The following is an 18,904-nucleotide window of genomic DNA, read 5'->3' as shown; positions in this document are numbered from 1 at the left end:
AATCTTAAACCTTAAAATTCCACGGCGGAACGTTCATCTCGTTTCCGTCCAAGATGCATCGTCGAGGATGGGGAGACGATTTCGAGACAGAGAAATCTCTTTTGGATTCGAAATTGGAATTTCGATTTTTGATTCTAAACTACGATTCTAACCGATGGATGGAAAAAAAAATATACATATATATATATATGTATATGTATGTATATTTGTATATACATATATATATATATGTATATATATTTTTTTAAAACACGTACGTATAGAATTTCGGCAAGCAAACGCGATACGCGTAGTCTTGGATCTTGGCTTTCAAAGTACGCTGACCCTTCAAGCATGGGCGGAACTCCTTCGCTTCCGGTGTTGTTCCGCCACTGCTATTTCTATACATGTACATAGAACCACACGCATACTTCTCCTCGCGTACCGAGCAAACGAGCCAACTATTTCGACGAATCGAGCGGTTGAAACAATTTTATATAGCAGATCATCTCGAGCAGACTCGTGTAAAATCATCCGCGAGATGTTTAGACAAGCGTATATATATATATATATATATTTGAAAAATTCAGTCGGGAACAAAGGTGAGATTTAATCGAATTTCGTCTCGTATACCTAGGTAGATGGCATAAAGCATAAAGAGGCGAATCGCGCGATATCGAAGCGCGAAGGATCGAGATCGACGACCAGGAAGGAAGAGAAAGGAAACGAAGTCGAGTCGAATGAAAAACCAACTATCTATCTACTGTGAAATAACTACTGTGTACTCACACGGATACTCTTCCCGACGAAGCTGGTCACAGGTTCCTCGATACTATCACGGGCAATATTTAAATACATTTCGATTCATTCGACGTTACACCTATTATCTGCTCTCTTCGTTTGTTCGTTTATTTGAGAAAGATAGCGTTGGTAAGCGATAGTATCGTACAATTGGCATCTTCCTACGACTTCCGGTGTTAGCTCGAGGTCGATGATTACTTTTTGTCGAAAGTTCGTTGCCACGTGGGAATGGTGGGAAGGGAGAGAGGGGGGGACAACAGAGTTAAAAGGTCAGCCGGATCGTCCCCACGAGTGAATCGTATCCGTCAGAGGATGCGAAGAAACGGGATAACTAGTAGGCAAGTATTCCGGCAAAGTATCGATTAAACAACTGTCGCGCATCTGTCGCTTCGATTTAAAATCGAGAGAGAACGAACGAACGAACGAACGAGATGATCGGACGTAGCTCCAAGTGTACAGAAGGAAATTGAACGAAATACCGGAAGAAAGAAGACAGAGAGAGAGAGAGAGAGAGATGGTAAAAAAGAAGAAACGGCCAAGCGGCGAGTCCCAGAATACGCAATGTGGCAATTGTTACGTAATAACGAGTACAAACGAGAAGACAGAGATGGTACGGGGACGTAGCGGAGAGGGGACGCGATAGACGCAAACGAGAATGAAAAGGGCAATGTCCAAGGGGGATGGTGAGAGAGGTACATTGGCAGGATCGTGGAACGAACGAGCACGCATACGTGGTCGAGCGAGATCTACGAGATGGTAGGTCGGAAAGTAGAATGGGAACGATACCGTTGCGGTAGCACACAGGCCACGCGGTACGAGTCGCGAAAGCCGTTAAACGGGAGATCGATGTCTCTCTTTCTCTCTCTCTCTCTCTCTGTCTTTCCGCCTGTTTGCGAAACCACCGTGTATCAACACTGTCGTTGCGAACGGATTAATTGGACGCGATTTCGTTGGCGGCGCGTCATCGTGGTTGCGCGTGGTCGCGTCGCATCGCGTCGCATCGCGTCACATCGCACGTGCGCCACCGCATCGGAGACGCTTGGGGCAAAGTGCATCGTAAGACTGCTGACGGGTGCAGCACCGGTGCTTCGGCTTTCCGATGCAACGCATTACCCCTTATCCCCTCGCGTCCCGTTTCGTCGCCCCTCCCTCTTTCGCTCGACCGACCGTGCGCACAACGACGAATAACGCACCATGTGACCATCCCTTCGACTTTGCCAAACCGATTACCGCACCACTCTCGGAGACCACCGACGTTTCCTCCTCTCCTCCCTCTCCCCCTCCTCCTCCTCCTCCTCCTCTCACTCCTCTTGTTCCTCCTTTTTCGCCACGACTCGCATCTACCGCTACTTACTTCGCTCGCTCGCTCGCTTCCTTGCTTACTTACTTACGTGTCCATCCCTCCTCTCCTTCCCTCTTCTTTCACCTTACGACTATTTCCTCTCTCTCTCTCCACACACACACACACACACACACATACGTATATATACCGCATATTTCTCTAGCAACGTTCGTCCTCTCTTTGTTCCGAGGCGTCTCGTCTCCCCCTTCTTTCATCCACGTTAGACATTGCCATCCAGCCTTTGTCGTCGCCTCTCCGTCCCTCCGACGAGAATCGCGCGTCAGCCCCTGTCTCTCGCAGGCTGGATTCTGTCGAGCACTGCGCCATTTCTATACGGCACAGCGCGGCGCGGCGCGGCGCGACGCGACGCGACGCGACGCGGCCGTATCATTCGTTCTCTCGCTCCGATTCGCTGCTCCCGTGATACCACTCTTTCTTGAATACCGATGCGTCTCTCTCGGTTCCCATCCCCACCCAGCTACGACTGCCGACTCGTTGCACCGGGAAACTGAGCGGTGCACCGGTCCTTGTCGCTCGGCTCCATTCATGCCTCGATTCTCTTTGGGTTATGCAACTTGGGTGAGACGGGAGACGCGAGACGCGAGACGAGGATTGCGTCCACCGTGCCGATACTGCACGCTCGTTTCACCGAATCTTACCTCACCGCCAACAAACAGCTTGGCTAATTCGCCGGACTAACCTTCCTCCATCCTCGGCGCGCATCGAGTCTTGTGCTCTTCCTCTTATCGAACGAACACCAGGGAACTTGAATTGCGCAACGATCCAATTCCCCCCCTCCCCTCCTCTTTGTCGATTTAAAATTTTAGTTTCTCGCTCGAGATACGCTTTCCACGACGATGCTTTTCGTCTTGTCGTATCGGGGCGGGCGAGAAACGACGGATAAAATCTTGTCAACAATTTTTTCCTCTAATTTTACCCTAAAATTCGAATTTTATTGCTGTTGATACAAACAAACGCCATGTTCGAAACTTGTATCGCGCGTAAGAGTAACGAGAAATTAACTAATCCTCTTAACCTTATGACGAAACGCTCCCTATCTCGACAATTTTTCCGCTTTTTAAATTGTCTACGGTATTAATATCGATACTGGCTATAATATAAGTAGTAATCGGTTTACAGTTGGGAGAAGGTTTCCAAAGCGCCACTTCGCTCGCGAAGTATGCGACCACTGAACTATTGTATTTTAAACGCGTTGCTTCGATACAAAGGAAACGACGATCGATTTCTTCTCCTTTTCTCTTAGTCTCTTAGTCTCTTGGTTCGAGATCCAAACTTTTCACCAAGGATCGTTCGTTATAGGAACACCTTACACGATTTACCATAATATATTTCATATACGTATACTGTGCATTCTTCGATCGCACATATATACATCCCTTTTTTTTTTTATTCTTTTTTTTTTTTACTCATCTTGGAACGAGTCGCGCTTCTCACGTGTACAAATAACGTATGAATAATCTCTTATATCTACGTATGAATTTATTATGTACGAAAAAATAGTATTTTTATTTTACAAGAAAGTGTTGAGCGCCGAGCGTGAAACGAAACATGATCGATGAGTATTCCGTTACCTGGTGCGGTGCTACGGTAGATCGATAAAACTAAATAGTTGGTAACATCGAGAAGAGCTGTTCGTTACGATTACTCGTTTTGGGTAAAAGGGAAATATTATACAAAGATGGCAAGATGGCAGTTGTAAACTTATAGTTACATATCTAATTGTATTAAGGTAATATAGCGACGCGTCGATTGTACGTTTTACTCGTTCCAGTTTTCAAGTCGATCGACAAGAACGACAAACCGATCGGATAGGACGTAGAATTATAATGTACGTGCGTGCGTCTATTATCTAACATGTACCAAACGATTGTCGTGCGAAACACATTTTCGGATCGCGACGTTACTCGCGTGTTATTCGCGAGAACAGAATAATCCCCGTTCGAAAGAAGGAAAGGTATGGAGTGGAAGTTACAGCCGAATCATCGTTAACCGTTATGAATTTTTGCCCCAAATACGAGATTCTAGAATGCCTAGAATGTCTACTCGATCCTTGACGAATCGCCAATTCCGATATTTTCGTGTCATCGCGCGATTACCTCGCGTACTTATCGATGTAGAACGAGAAGATAAGGGGCGAAGGAAGAAAAAGGGCGGGGCGGGAAAGGGACAGAAACGATGATTGTATCGTCGCATCAAATTCGACTTAGAACGTTGTAAAGCTTAATCGTCGTGGATCGTCGCCTGATTCATCTATAATGATAATTGACTCTCGAATCGGATCAACAAAGACTAGATTGTTGGAAGACACTGTTGGATAATTTTGACGATGATCGGGACACGCTAGCGATAGCGAACTAGAAACACTTGGCTCGGCAAAAGCTCAGGGTTGTTCAACCTCAGCTTCGACCGATACCGCGACCGCTATATTTCGAAAGAGCGGCGATAAAAGACAAATTCTTAGGAATTGCTCGAGTTAATACTTGAAAAATAATAATACGCATCGACTTGCGAACGAGCAAAATCGATTTTGGCGTTCATTTTGGACAAACGCCTTTCAATTTCGCACGACCAATCGTTTTACCCTAATCCGACGTCTAGGGACATCATTACCAAAAAGCCAACGATGGCGGCCCAGCTGGCGAGTTTACCGTTTCCACTGTAATCAGAAAGAAAGAAAGATATGTTGTCTCAAAGATTCAAAGAAAAACTGATGACAAGACGTACCGAACACGCTCTCCTTCGTGGGATTGGGTCCGTTGGAAGGACGTAAACGGCGGAGGATGCGTCGAGACGATGGAGCAGCGATTAGCTCGACGGATACGAGAGGATGGAATATCCGAAGAGGGGAATAGTGGAAAAACGGAGCGGAATCCGTATCGAAGATGGACTCCGTATAGGTATAATCGGGGAAACGAGGGTCGTGGAGAAGGAATACGCGGCAGGATGGCGAGAAATAAAAAGGTTATCGCGATATAAGTAGGGATTAAGTACACACAAAGCACACACGCTCGTACCTGGTATTACACGTCACGGCTTGTTGATTTCGTAAATTATACACGGCCATCAATTTTAACGGCCGGTGAAATGCGCCGTTGTGTTTCGGTGGGCGTTCTACCACATCAATCATATCCGCGCGATGAATACCTCCTTTCGGCCTCGGAAATTTGTATTTTTATCAGCCATTATAGCGTGCGCTCCCAACGATATGCGACGATCTCCACATCTCTCCACGAAGTATCTATCCTACGCCAAGGATCGCGCGTGATACCCTTCCCACTCGAACCACCGCGACAACGATAAAGAATAAAGGAAAAATTGGCATTCCACAAGGATTCCTTTTCCCTTGTCGAACGATCGAATACGGGAAACGATCGTCCGATTCGAGAAAAATCATCAATTGCCGAAAATTATTATTTCACGTAAGAGAGAGGGTGAATTGTTTCGATCGGTACTAGCAGAGACCTGCTCTTTCCTTTCTTTTTCCGACGCCGTGCGCATGCGCCGCTACGAAAACCAATCGATTCTCGGATCTCGCAAACTTTCTCTCGTCCTTATCCTTTTGCGCTTCTTTTCTTCTCGATATCGCTCGATCTTCCAATTGGAAGAGCACGCGCGCACGAGCATGCGCGTTTACACCGAGAAACTCTACTCCGTCCAGTTAGACCGGAAAGCAAAGGGAGCATTGTGATTTCTCTCTCTTTTCTCCCCTCGACTCTACTCTACTCTTTTCCAAATGATCACACGCGATGCGCACGAGAGCGAGAGAGAGAGAGATTGTCGAATCCTGTCTAGGAGCAACCGTTTACAGAGGGACAAGAGGTAGATTGCGTCACTTTTGTGTTTCTCGAGGGAGCCAAGTTAACTTCACCGTCTCAGGAATAGTGAGCGAGAACGCGTTTATACGTCGAGTCGGGTATCCGGGCAGGGCGGTTAGATCACACGCGAAATACAAAAGAAGCCAATTATAATGACAATGCGTGTTCGACTAGGCAGCCGAGCCTGGGAAAGAAATTCGCCACGTCCGTTTTGCCGACGCCTCGCTAACTACGCTACTGCCGTCACGCGCCATTGTACCGTAATCGTTCTCGAACATGCGCCGTACATGCGTCTCTCTATCTTCTCTATATACGTCCGCGATGCGCTATTCCTTTTGCCTCGCGTTCGAACGGTAATATATCGGAGTCGGAGAAAGATAGGAATGCGAGGGAGGGAGAAAGAGAGATTTACGTATTCTTATTTCTGTAATTGCTGTAAAAATGCGCGAGAGAAATACGACTGACCTTTGATGCGCTTCCGGAACAATATCGTCGATCACGACATAGATCATTGCACCGGCTGCGAAGGCGAGCGCGTAAGGTAGCACGGGTTCAGCGAACGTCACTCCGGCTGCGCCAAGGACGCCGGCCAGAGGTTCCACCATCCCCGACAGTTGCCCGTACCAGAAACTCTTCAACGTGCTGATTCCAGCCGCTTGTAGGGGCAAAGACACCGCCAATCCCTCGGGAAAATTTTGAATACCGATTCCGATTGCGAGGTTTCTGTAAAAAAAAAAAAAAAAAAAAAAGAAAGAAAAAAGAAAACAAAGTTGTAGTAGTGTGAGCGGTAGCTGTGTGGTATGGTAAGTTGCGTGAAAGAACTCGTTCGTACTTCGCTCTATCGGCGGACACGTGGCATGAAAAATAAACATGCCCGCTTTAACGAGAGCCGCGTATCTCGATTGCACGTTAAAAAGAACAAAAATAAGGAGACGAGGTGATTTTCTGCGAGCTAACTTGAGCCGCGGATGAGATAGGTACAGCGTACACGTGACGCGTGATACTTTTTCCTGTTATAGGGATTCGAGAGTTGTTTCAACGCTTCCTCGTCATTTTCCCGCGACCTTATCGTCTCGAAACACCGATTTAAATTAAAATTTTATATCGATATTCATTCATATATGCGTAAACTAATTTTTCCACGTGTCGTCCAGGAATGGATAGCAGTGAGATCGATGATCGGTGTGACCACGATCCCCATCCACGTTAGATTCGCCACCCTCTTTCCTTTTCTTTCGATCATCTTCGGGAGTGTTGGCAGGGACAAGTTGTAACGATTCTTTCTATCCGAAAGATCGATCGTAATATAGAGATAAGTTAAACGAGAATGTACAATAAATACTATTATCATCGTTAAGAAGCATTTTATCATATTTTACGTTTTACTGTTATTCTCTTGTGATGTAAATTCTTATAATTTAAAAATGATATCAAATATATATATATAAATATCAATATATATATATATCAATATATATATTATATATATATATATATATATATATATATATATATATATAAATATGATATATAAATAAAATTCTTGGAATTTCAAGAATTCCTGGAAATCAAATTCTTGGAATTTCAAGAATTTGTTTACAAACAAAAGTTTGTTTATTTACAAAATTTCTCTCAAAAATTTTGATCTTTGATCTCAGAAATGTTTGTTTGTTTACATTTTTTGTTGTTTGTTTCGAGAAAATTCTTGGAAATGACGTCATGCAAATTTCAAAGAAGAATATAATTTAAAAAGAAGTTTTATATACCTATCTTTCATAGCATCTATAAGCATTTTTTTTTCACTTTTTTTTTTACAGTTTCCTTAATTCCAGAGATATGCATTTATTTATACTCTTTTTGCGATACTGAACGTTTATTTAGACTCATCGCTTCTAGAAAAAGTATATATGTATTCAAAAAATAAATTTGTAACTTTCTGATTATAAGGAATATCTATGACTGTTTTTCGTAAAAAATGTTTCAGATAAAAGTTGAAATTTTTACGAGATTATATTCCGACGTCATTCGTTTTTTCACGAGAAGATGATTTGTGAAACTCAATTTTTATTTCTCAAATGGAATCATATCCTTTTTAATGCAAATCGACGTATCTTTCAGTGTTTTCTATAAAAAAAAAAAAAAAAAATATTAAATTACATAAGTCGTAAATAATTTTTGGCTATAAATGATTTAATAATTCCTTTTTCCTTTTATAAAGAATTTACGTGTTATTTATTTATGCATTAAAAAAATGATGATTTCCAATAAGTTGATTTTTATTTTCGTCTTTACGTATTCTTTAAGGAGAAAAATAATTTCATGGAGCAACCTTCCTTTTGAAATCGCATTTCGATCGCATTCCATTTCAGCTTTTATTCGAAATTTTTCCGCAAGGAAAAAAAAAAACGAACGATATATAGGAACGCATGAAAGAATATTAAAAGTGATAAAATAAATACCCCGTTTTCTTTTCTAAATATTTCAAAACACGGAACACAAAGTTCCATAAAACGTCACGTCTGCCCTGTACCTCGTCCGAACGATCTCATCCGATCATGGTAACTTCTTCAAACTGGTCGTCGACTTCGACATTCTTTACATTTTTCCATTTGCTCGCTGACTCTCGAGGTACTTGGACTTCGAGATACGACTCGCTTCGCAGATGATCCGTTCTAGACCTCCGTCCTCCTTTTCTTACAAGCTAATCACGCTTCTCCGCTCTTCTTAACCATCCGTCAATTTCGTTTCATCACGCTCCGCTCCTTTTTACACGGATCTCTCGATATTTACGACGCCAAAAAAATGGAGAGTTTTCGTAATCGCCGTGGCCTCGCTACGATTAAACGAAGCGAGCCACGGTTATCGGGTTATCGGTGCGAATGAATGAAACGTAGCGATCAATGAACAGAGATCGAATGTATCGACTCGATGTGATCAAGCGAGAGAGAACGCGGCGCCGAGTTTCGCGAGAAAAAAAAAAGAATAGAATAGAATTTAATCGAGGCGAGACGTTGGAAGAAGAGAGAGGAAAGTAAGAGGAAATAGCGAGAAATAACGTAACGAATATACAGGGAGGGAAAAATTTGGGTTGCGGAGAGAAAGAACGGCGAGGTAAAGCGGAAAGACGTCCCCCTCTCCCCCGATCGCAGACGCGATGGATAGCGGATAGAAGGACGGTTAGAATTTGCGAGGAACAATAGATCGGAGATCGATCGATAGAGAGAGAGAGAGAGAGAGAGGGACGAGGTGGGTGAACAGGTGAATGAATGACGCGCGATGCACGATCACCGCGCTCTCTCGTACAGGCGAAGCACATGGTATGGTATGCGATGCCGCGGCGTGTAGCACGTTATTTCATGGGATGGCATCGTCGTCGCGTTCCTACAGCATCGATGTATATAAGTACATAAGTGGTTGTACAGTTAATCCGTCGGGTCCGGCTGTTCGCCAGTTACACCAGGGGAGGTCACCCGAGTTCCAAGAATGATCCTCGTCCCCTTCCACCGTGGCTAGCTTCACCTTCTTACTTTTCTCTCTTCCTCTTCCTATCCCATTCCATCTTTCTCTTCTTCGATTCATTCGTTTCTTCCCTCCTCTCTTTTCTTCTCACTTCTTCCCACCGCGTGCGTTTCTTCTCCTTTCTAACTTTCTTTCCCATTTCTGCACCCGGTTCCTCCAAATTTTATATTCCCTGCCAAATTTTTAACGCTTTCAACGCGAGCCGAAGTTACAAATTCCTATGGCAAATTCATATTCGTCGGATCGACGCTATCGAGGAGTTTTGCTTCGAGGAAAGGAAAGATATCGCGTAGATATCGCTGCTAGATTAGAAAATATTTATCGCGTTACACAAGTATTTACGGAAACTTTGTTTTCGTACGATTCGTAAAACGGAGAGAAGGAGAGGAAGGGAGAGAGAGAGAGAAAGAGAGAGAGAGAGAGAGAGAGAGAGAGAGAGAAAGAGAGAGGCCGAGTCCAAGGCCCATTCATAAATTTTTTTCCGCTATTACACGTTAGCGAGATCGAGCGCCGCTATGGTTCGGTTCGCCTTTCAAATTAGAAACGAAGGCATCCATTGCCTCGGGAATTGCGCGCGAAGGCGTCGCGCTGTCTCGTCCCGAGAATCGCTGATTTCTCCGGATGAAACATCTTGGCAAACATTTTACCAACCCGACTCGAGCTCTTCGTATTCCAGATATATATTCAAATTGATATTCGCAGGATATTTCTCAAGCGCGAATATATCTCTGGACGGACAAGCGTTCGACGTGGCGCTAAATTTAGTAATCTATTAGCTAATGACTGCTCGATTAATCGAAGAAGAGAGAAATAAAGCCGCAGATCGATGGATGATCGAATATAGCGGTATACACGGTTTCAGTGTATACCAAAATGGCGTCCAAGTAGATTCGTTGAATGCCCCGCGGTCGCCATTTTGCATTCCATAAGCAACCCGAGTGTCTTTAGGTGGCAACGCTTATCCACCGGCTTTAAAGCTTGGCGAATTATATTTTTTTCCACGTTGGCGAAACGAGAAAGAATCGAATGCGAGAATGCATGCATTTAAATAATAGCCAACGATTCGCGATCGAAAATAGCCGGATATAAGAACGAGATAAAGGAAACATTTCTCTTCTCTTTCTCGAGACGAGACAATTCGAAAGAAAGAAGGAAGAAAAAGGGGGGAAAGGGCGAGGAGAGGAAAGGAAGGATCCCGAAGGAATCACGATGAATCTCTGTTGAAGGAATTGATCGCGCGATTGGTGAACTTACGAGACACGTGAATAGAGATAGAGCAAGTAGGTATAGAGGACTAGGAAAGAGAGAGAGAGAGAGAGAGTGCGCGCGCGTTGAAGCGCGCGGTTGGTCGGTACACCGTAAGACGCTTGGGTTCGAAAGAGAAGCGTACACGTATAAACGCGTTTGTAGGAGAAAAGTAAGGAGCGAGGAAGAGGAAAAAGGGGAGGGAGAGAGGGGAAGAGAAAAAGAGAGAGGAAGGAGGAACGGGAGAGGGAGTAAGGAATGCATGGGAACGAGGCGCAAGCGGGCCGACCGCGATTTGCCCGTCCCGCATTCCACCAACGCCAAGGCGAGTTCTCCCGACTCTTCTCGGCTCCGAGTTCCGAGGCCACCGGCCACGGCTTAACACCATAAAATCATAAGACCAAGATCAACCCCGCTTTTCTCTGCTACCTCCGGCATCGTTTCGCGCCTCTTAACGTCAAACGCGTTTGCCGATTATCGCCAACCTGTCGCCTCGTTCCTTCCATTTTCTTCCACCCGAAAATTCCTCCTCCTCCTCCGTCTATCTCCGTCGAGAATGGGAATTCGAATCGGCGATGAGAAGGACACGTAAAGATCGATTTTGGTTGACCGTCGTTTCTCGAAATGGGAGCGAAATGGGGACGGAATGGGAAGGATAGGCGCGTCGGTGGTCGGTGGGCAGGTGTCTATCCGTCGAGCCGACCACGAGTCAACGGTACGAAGGAAGAAATAGGCTGTGCGTATACCTATATAAGTACGTAGTTGGACGCAAGCGTATAAGCATCGCGACGGTAGTTCGATCCGCAAGAAGACGGCTAGTTGGTGCGGACGATCGTCCCGAGGCCATCGTCGAGGGACATAACGGGGATCCGGCTGTTCGTCTGTTCCGAGTAAGGTACGCGATGCGCATGCGTAATGCCGCTGCATTCCAAGCATTGCAAAGTCGTTGCTTCGTGCACGCCAGTGCATCGTCCGATGCCAGAGAAAGAGAAACGAATTAACCGAGACACCGAGCAAGATCGAGAGATGTGGTAGTAGTAGTAGTTCTTGATCGCTCGAGAAGAGAAGAAAGAGCAGAAGGAAGTGGCTATGACAAACGTGCCCTCCGATCGCCACCCATCTCTCTCTCTCTCTCTCTCTCCCTCTCCTTTCCTCCATCGCTCGAATCGTCCACCGACCGGTATCTCTGATCCGAGTCCTAGTAGTAGGTATCTTTAGGAAAGGTTGCGGCGTTACGTGTTTTGGATAGGCGAAAAGAAAGGAGGAAAGAGAGAGGGAGAGAGAGAGAGAGCTACTCGAACGCGAAATACTAGCCGAGAAAAGCTATCGACGTGTTTGTTAGCTAGAGAGGAGAATGTCTCGCGAGTCGAGTTCTCGGAATCTTTCGGCCGTGAATGGTTGCACTCGGATTCATCTCGTAGAACGTAGAAAATCGTTGGAGGACGACGGGAGAGAAACGTTGGTTCGCGTATCAATCGAACCAACGATCGAATTCCATCGTGGATAACGGGGGGAAAAAAGAGGAAAACAAAAACGGAAATATTCTTATCGCGGAGAAGCTCGTTCCGAGGTAGCCACGTGCACTCTTCGTAATACTTGGTTCGCTGAAAAACTAAACGGGAAGCGTTATATCGTAACCGACTTCCGTTGCTATTAACACAATTAACTTCCCGCGTGCGATAAGTTAGCGGGAGTACAAAGTACAACGATTAAGGGAACGCCATTCAAAGGTTACGTACCGTGTCCGAAAAATCGTCGTCGACGAGATGTAATTACGACCACGATTTCTCTTATTTTTATTGGGGAAAACGAGAGGAACGAAGAGTTATCGCGTTTGTAGTTACGACGTGCTAAGCGGGGAAGGGAGAAAGGACGAAATGGCAGAGAGAAAAGAGCGGACAAAAAAAAAGAGAGAAAAATAAAGATGCGAGCGAGGACAGAGAAGGGCCGTAGCACGGTGAGCACTTGTCGGTTGGTCGGTCGGTCGGTATATAATAAGACAGACACACGCAGGAGGATATAGGATACTGAAATAAGGTGGTTTCGTCGGCAGCTTTGTCTGGCGCCGTGTTTAACATAGCAACACCTCATCTACGTGCCACGCCAATCCACCGCTCCGTAGTTCCTCCGTTTTTACGCGTGCTACAATTTCTCTCGCTTTCACTCGCGCTTTTCCTTCTCCTTCTTTCTTCTACGATCAAAATACGAAAAAAAAGAGGTGCAAATTAGTCGATTATTCGGGGAGACGTTTCTTCGACGGATTCCGACGAATGTTCGTCGAGCCGAGTTGAATGAATTTTTTCTTCGTCGTTCACAAGTTTAGGATACCGTGTGACAGATCGCGAGAAAACACGGTTGTGACGAATTTCAAAAGAAAAAAGATAAGAACGAGAGGAGATTCCGGGAAAAATTCGCATACCTTTGAGGGTGACTCAGTACCGGATCTCCTTGAACGTTTTACGAGTGCAAATATCGTTGCTCCTATCGGCTGCCCGCCTTTCCATCGTCCTTTTCTCTTTTTCTCGCTCTATTTGTCCTGTCTGCTTACTCTCAACTATTCCTGACGTGAACGGCCGTCCGCTACCGATCAACCAACTTTCATTCATGATTCTTTCGCCGCCTCTGGAATGGAACTAAGTACTCTTTTTCCATCTTCAAAAGAATGAATTATCTTTTCCTTGAAAAGGACGCAACCGATTCATCGATCGAAAACGCAAACAAATCCGTTGCGCAATAAAACCCAATTTCCATCGCAAATCGTTTCGATGACTATTGTTTTCTTTCTTTCCTTTGACTTATTATGCCGAGCGTGTATCCAATATTTTACTCTTCTCGAAAATAAACTTTCAAAATCGCGTCGCATTCTTCGATCGATTCTCGATGTTCGTTTCGATACTCGATCGATATACGATTATCATTGCTTGAAAAATATTTACGTTTGGTCATTTTTCTCGAAGGAAGATCGAAGAGGATCGAAAAAGAAATTCTCTCAACGCGATAATAATGTACGCACAGTGCGTGGCGATATGCATGCCTCCGATATATTGGCCGGGGTCATCTTTCGAGGACCGAGACGACGACGACAACGACGACGCGACGACGAGGGCAAAGACGCCGACGACGACGATTCATTCATAACCGGAAAATTTGCGCGATGCCGCATTTACGGTCGTTCCGTTTATCACACGTGATATTTTCCTTCTTCTTCTCTTCGAGAAGCGAAGAAAATAATTTAACAGCAACGATATTTTACGGGATGTTCCAAAGTTCTTTCGAATTTTCACCGATGGACCTTGCTTTTCCCAAAGCCATCGTGTATCGCATCGTACGTTATAGATATATACGTTAAAGAACAAAGAGAATTCGCTCCGTATTTCTCAACTATCGCGTGACAGAGGGAAAAAAACGTTGATATAGGCCGTTCATTCGAAAAAGACTCTAAATATCCATTGTATCTTATATAAAAAAAGAGAAAAGAAAGAGGAACGAACGATAGGAAGGAAGGATGGAGATACGAAAGTTGGCGATATCGTCGAAATTTTCTATAAATAAAGTTTACGTTATTCGGATAATTCTTTGATAAAAATGAAATCAATGTCGTACTATTCGATCTCGTTGTGAGTACTAGACGTCATAGCAGGCGATGTTCCAAAGTCAAAAGCGTAAGGCAGTAAGGAGAGCGAGTTCGGGAGAAGTCGAAGGGGAGAGAAGAAGCGGGGAAAGGAGTATGGAATGGAATGCGCGGCGCCTAGGGCTCGTTGAATTCCAGGGCCACACGTGCCCTTCCCCCGCGCAACAGGCACCCACTGCTGCCAATAAACTTTGCCTGCGGCTGGCACTCGCGACCGACCACCATAGAACTCATTCATGGGGACCTCCTAGCACGCGCTCGTAACTTGTGTATGATTCTCCGTCAATGGTGCTACCGTCTATCGGCAACTCGCGCAACTTCTTTCTAAATTACAGCCATCTAGGAGCGATACGAATCGTTCCGATGTGGCTCAACATTTAACGTTGTACACTAGCGTCACGTTATACGTTATAATGTAACGCCTCTTGTTTTTATCGATGTCGGAATCCAAAAAATTATTTTGAAACGCGCGGAAAGAAAAGTGAAACGCGATACGAGAATATTTTTCTTGTCGAGTACAGAGCGCTAACTCTGAAACGTGCTTTTAAATAAATGTACATATATCCATTTTTAATGAATCGAAACGATATGTAACGTAACTCTCTAAACGATTCGATTTGATCTTTTATAATGAATCTAATAGGCCCGATTGATCTAAGTGAACAATTTTAGATACTCGCTGCATCTAATTGAAATATCGCTACGTAACTTATATACATATATATATAAATATTTTCCACCGTTAAAAGTTTTTTTTTATCGGATTAAAAAAAGACATATCCATTCGACGACGTTTGAAATCTTAATACGTTATTTGTTTGGCATAATATTTGAATTAGAAATTATTCGCGAATATTTTCTAGAAGACGATAGAAGCGTGCGTTGCTTACCTTGCATTTTCAAAAGTTGCTGATGCACTGTTACCTACTGCTGCGAATCCTACTCCAACTGCAAGACCTTCTGGAATATTGTGTACCTAATAAAGTATATTGCAAAAATTTTGATTATTAGCTTCCTCTATATTTTATTATATTATTTATTATATTTTAAATTATTTGATTAATATTTACATACCGTAATAGCAACAACCAATAACAATACTCTTTTCCATTGATTGTTTCTACATTCGTTGTTGGGATCATCGTAAATTGTGCCTATTTCTCCTTGCTCTGTTGGCCTATTTATATTCGCAATTTGGCGTCTTCGGGTATTTTGCTCATAGAAACCTGAAAAGTGCGACGATGATGTTATTAACTAATATTACGGCTTGATCTTTTGGAAGATATTTAAACATTACACCAGCAATGTGTACATAAGCACATTCTACTATTTTCTTTATCTTATTATGACTTTGGATTAAGGCTTGATAAAACTTATTATATTTTAATACCCGGTATTCTCTATTAAAGTTTTTGTACTTCTTGTCTATTACATTTTAGATCCGCAGGCAGGATTAATAAGATCAGTTTTATAAATTATGGAATATTTTTTAAACACGATCATGAAAAATTTATGCATGTCGCTGTGATTATTCCATAAGGAAAAATATTTTTTATTTTTATTTTTAAAAGTGTTAATAATATGTTAACAAGTTAGAAATAACCAGTTATTTAAGACTGCTTAATAGTTTAGTCGATAGTGCAACTGTTATGTAAATTAAACTTTTTTTAGATTCTGCAATACGTTTCGTACGATTTGTCATCGAGTTAACTTCGCATCAAACTTTGATTTATTAATGAGATTGATTTTTGATTAAGACATAAACAACGATAGTAATTAAAAAAAAGAAAAGAAAAAAATAAAAAAGTAAAAAAAAAAAAAAAGAAGAAGAAACTATTGTTCTTAAGTAATTGTCCATTATTAAAAACACGTGATATCAGAAAATGTTATAAGCATTTGAAACATATTACGTAAAAAGCAAATTTATCTTGATATTATGATATAAAATACTTAAGCGTGCAGTATAAATTTTATATATATAAAAATACAACGAACATTGAGCATTGATTTGTTTTTTTAATTATCAAACAGTCTTAAGTAGGTAGCTGCTATTATATGTTTCAATACTTAAATGTTTTACCGATCGTGTTTTTGTAAATTCCACTTATTGCTTTGAAATGTTTTCATGCATACGCTACTTTCCTTTCCATACTTTTAACGCAAAAAGCATTAAAATTGACAAACGACATTCCAGTAAATCGCTAACTACGCTATGATACAATACATTGGACAATACGTGCACAATATACACGAAAAATTAGTATTGTTCAGAAATAAGTAGCAACTAACAGAAACATAAGAAACGTCAGATATTTTATTTTTACAGAAATAATGCAAAATTATAATACGATACAATATTTGCTTATTTCTGAACAAATCGATTGCTTATTGTACGAGAAAGCAAAGAGGGGCGAGTGTACATTGAATCTTTTATACATATTTTTATACATAAACATGATATACACGTGTATCGTGAACTGATCCCATTTTCCAAGCCTACAGAGAGAATTGGATGTTGGATGAATTGGATGACAAGAAAAAAATATGATACCATCGATGGTTGTCGATTCAATTTGAGTATACATTTTTCCATCAGATATCTGTACGTCGTTATACGGATCATAATCGTCTAAATCCTCGTCACTCTTTAGTTTTGCAAGGATCTTGCGTCTTTGTTTCGTACCGACTGACTGCATAGCTAAAAGCACATTGGGGGACTGAATGCCAAGGGAAGATATCAACGCGTCCGTCCCATAAACGAAAGCCGCGCCTATGAGAAATCCAACTCCGATTGGTACGAATGCGTATTCGCCTTCAGCACCGTAAATTTTGCTCTTTGTCGCCATTTCGATAGCAGGTGCCAGTAGCGACCAGTAACTTGCCGCTATCATTACGCCGCCCGCAAATCCCAGGCTGATGTCCAACAATTTACGCTGCAATAAAATGCGTTTTATATTTTAGAATCATCCTTCATATTTCTTATTCTAAAGTATTTTTAAACTTTTAAATACATTTGTATGAATGATCAATGATATATTCATTCCATTTTAAAAGTAATTAATTTTTTCCCCCTAATTTTCTTTTTTTCTTCATTCGTATTATTTCATTTACTCTTTTCTTATTTTTTTTTTTATTATGTGTAAAATATTATCTGCATATCCAATAATTTTACGATATGTTTTATAATTATTTTATATTTGTTTTTATAATTGTAAATTTTACATTATATTACATTATATGTTCAGTTAGGATAAATTTAATCTTATCAGATAAAGTTTAAACAGAATAAGTACCTGTTGGTAATTTCTTAAAAAAAAAAAAAAAAAAAGAAAAGAAAGAAAAAGAAAAAAGAAAAAAAAATTTATAGATAACATTGAAATTACGTAATACGTTTTCATTCCGATTCGCAAACAGAAGAATTAATTAACTTCGTGCTAACTGGTTGTAAAAATTTACATTACAAATGTATAGATTAAAAAATATCATTAATTTAATAATCATCAAAATCGAAATATTATTATAATATATATGTTACAGTACAGCATAGTAAAAATTAGAATATTTTATAACGATATCTGAAGTATTATAAAAATTTTAGGAACAATTTCAAATTGACGGAAAAAAACGGAAATTGAATTCAAAATACTTTCAAAACGAAGCAATTCCCGCGAAGAAAGTACGATAAAGCCGGATAAGGTTAGTATATATTTCATAAGATAGGTTAGGATCTAGAATGTATACGATTTTATTTGATAAAATGATAAATATTTAAAGAAGCGTATACGAATTGAAAATATTATTTGATTCGAAAAAAAAAAAGAAAGAAGCAAAGAAATAAAACTTACTTGCTTTCCTCGAATCACGATGACAAGTGCGGCACCCGCTGCAGTGAGAGCCCATGTAAATAACGTTCCTAGGAGCGCCTGTACAATCGGCGAATAATCCTTTAACATTGTACCAATCGTCAAATTCACGACACCTTAGATTACACCGCACATTCTCTACGAAGTGAACCACGAGAAAGTGTTTCGTGGGACATGAAATTCGTTGATATGCATTCAGTCCCCCGCACTTATCTCCACTAGCACCACCACCATCACCGTCACCACCACTACTACCACTGTAGTCGCCACTGATATTACCTTCATTACAGTTACTATTACTACTAAATATCGGTGTTGCTATTGCCACTTTACTATTACCAACACATATTCGCGTGAATTTGTTGTACGACGACTTCGTTCCTGCACTTGTCAATTATGATTTCCGAGCAGGATACGCAGAACGTTGACATGAAACCGGACGAGCATACGTAGATGACCATACCGTGAACACACTCTTCGCCCTTGCGTACAAATAGGGTTGCTTGTACATACATGTGACGCTAAACACTTTCTCAATTGGCCAATAGAATTTGCCATTTTCAATGCACCAATCCGACAACGATTTGCAGGGACGCATTCAATATTCAAACTACATTGAATCTGTATCAATTTTGACAGGCATTCGATGTCTCGTTTATCGAAGTACGTTTAGAAATTTTAATCGTTT

General features: G+C 41.9%; 2 protein-coding genes across 6 annotated transcripts in view; one reads left to right on the top strand and one right to left on the bottom strand.

The window, feature by feature from the left end:
* Nucleotides 1–18,904, top strand: part of LOC108002370 (uncharacterized Golgi apparatus membrane protein-like protein CG5021) — a 34,545-nt gene that overhangs the window by 13,750 nt on the left and 1,891 nt on the right. The window contains exon 1 of one of the 3 annotated variants that reach the window (XM_062085047.1): nucleotides 18,028–18,049. The exons of the other annotated variants lie outside the window; for them this stretch is intronic. The gene's annotated coding sequence lies outside the window, so the exon portion shown is untranslated. Of the gene's footprint in view, nucleotides 1–18,027; nucleotides 18,050–18,904 lie in introns of those variants that run through there. 3 annotated transcript variants of the gene reach the window in all.
* On the bottom strand, nucleotides 3,605–18,744 carry LOC107999837 (zinc transporter ZIP11). Of its 3 annotated transcripts, none has more exons than XM_062085030.1 (6): nucleotides 18,199–18,744; nucleotides 16,905–17,286; nucleotides 15,428–15,579; nucleotides 15,244–15,329; nucleotides 6,424–6,681; nucleotides 3,605–4,799 (listed from the first exon to the last, which is right to left on the bottom strand). In XM_062085030.1, exons 1-6 carry the CDS (start codon nucleotides 18,304–18,306, stop codon nucleotides 4,721–4,723), a joined length of 1,065 nt encoding a protein of 354 aa, XP_061941014.1. In that variant the 5' UTR covers nucleotides 18,307–18,744; the 3' UTR covers nucleotides 3,605–4,720. The 3 variants fall into 3 exon arrangements, with proteins under 3 accessions (XP_061941014.1, XP_061941017.1, XP_061941016.1); XM_062085033.1 differs by having other exon boundaries at nucleotides 17,037–17,286; nucleotides 18,199–18,707; XM_062085032.1 differs by having other exon boundaries at nucleotides 3,605–6,681; nucleotides 17,037–17,286; nucleotides 18,199–18,700.

The sequence above is a fragment of the Apis cerana genome, linkage group LG14, assembly GCF_029169275.1.
Source record: "Apis cerana isolate GH-2021 linkage group LG14, AcerK_1.0, whole genome shotgun sequence".
Classification (NCBI taxonomy): domain Eukaryota; kingdom Metazoa; phylum Arthropoda; class Insecta; order Hymenoptera; family Apidae; genus Apis; species Apis cerana.
The sequence above is the reverse complement of the archived record's forward strand: the minus strand, read 5'-3'. Positions and strand labels throughout refer to the sequence as shown.

Bases quoted from the DNA above. Each gene is read 5' to 3' on its own strand.
- LOC107999837 (XM_062085030.1), bottom strand. From the start codon at position 18,306: ATGTTAAAGGATTATTCGCCGATTGTACAGGCGCTCCTAGGAACGTTA. The intron at 15,580-16,904 runs GTATCATATTTT...CGCACTTTTCAG, and splicing joins TGAATCGACAACCATCGATG to GTTTCTATGAGCAAAATACC. The intron at 6,682-15,243 runs GTAAGCAACGCA...TTTTTTTTACAG, and splicing joins GCAACTTTTGAAAATGCAAG to AAACCTCGCAATCGGAATCG.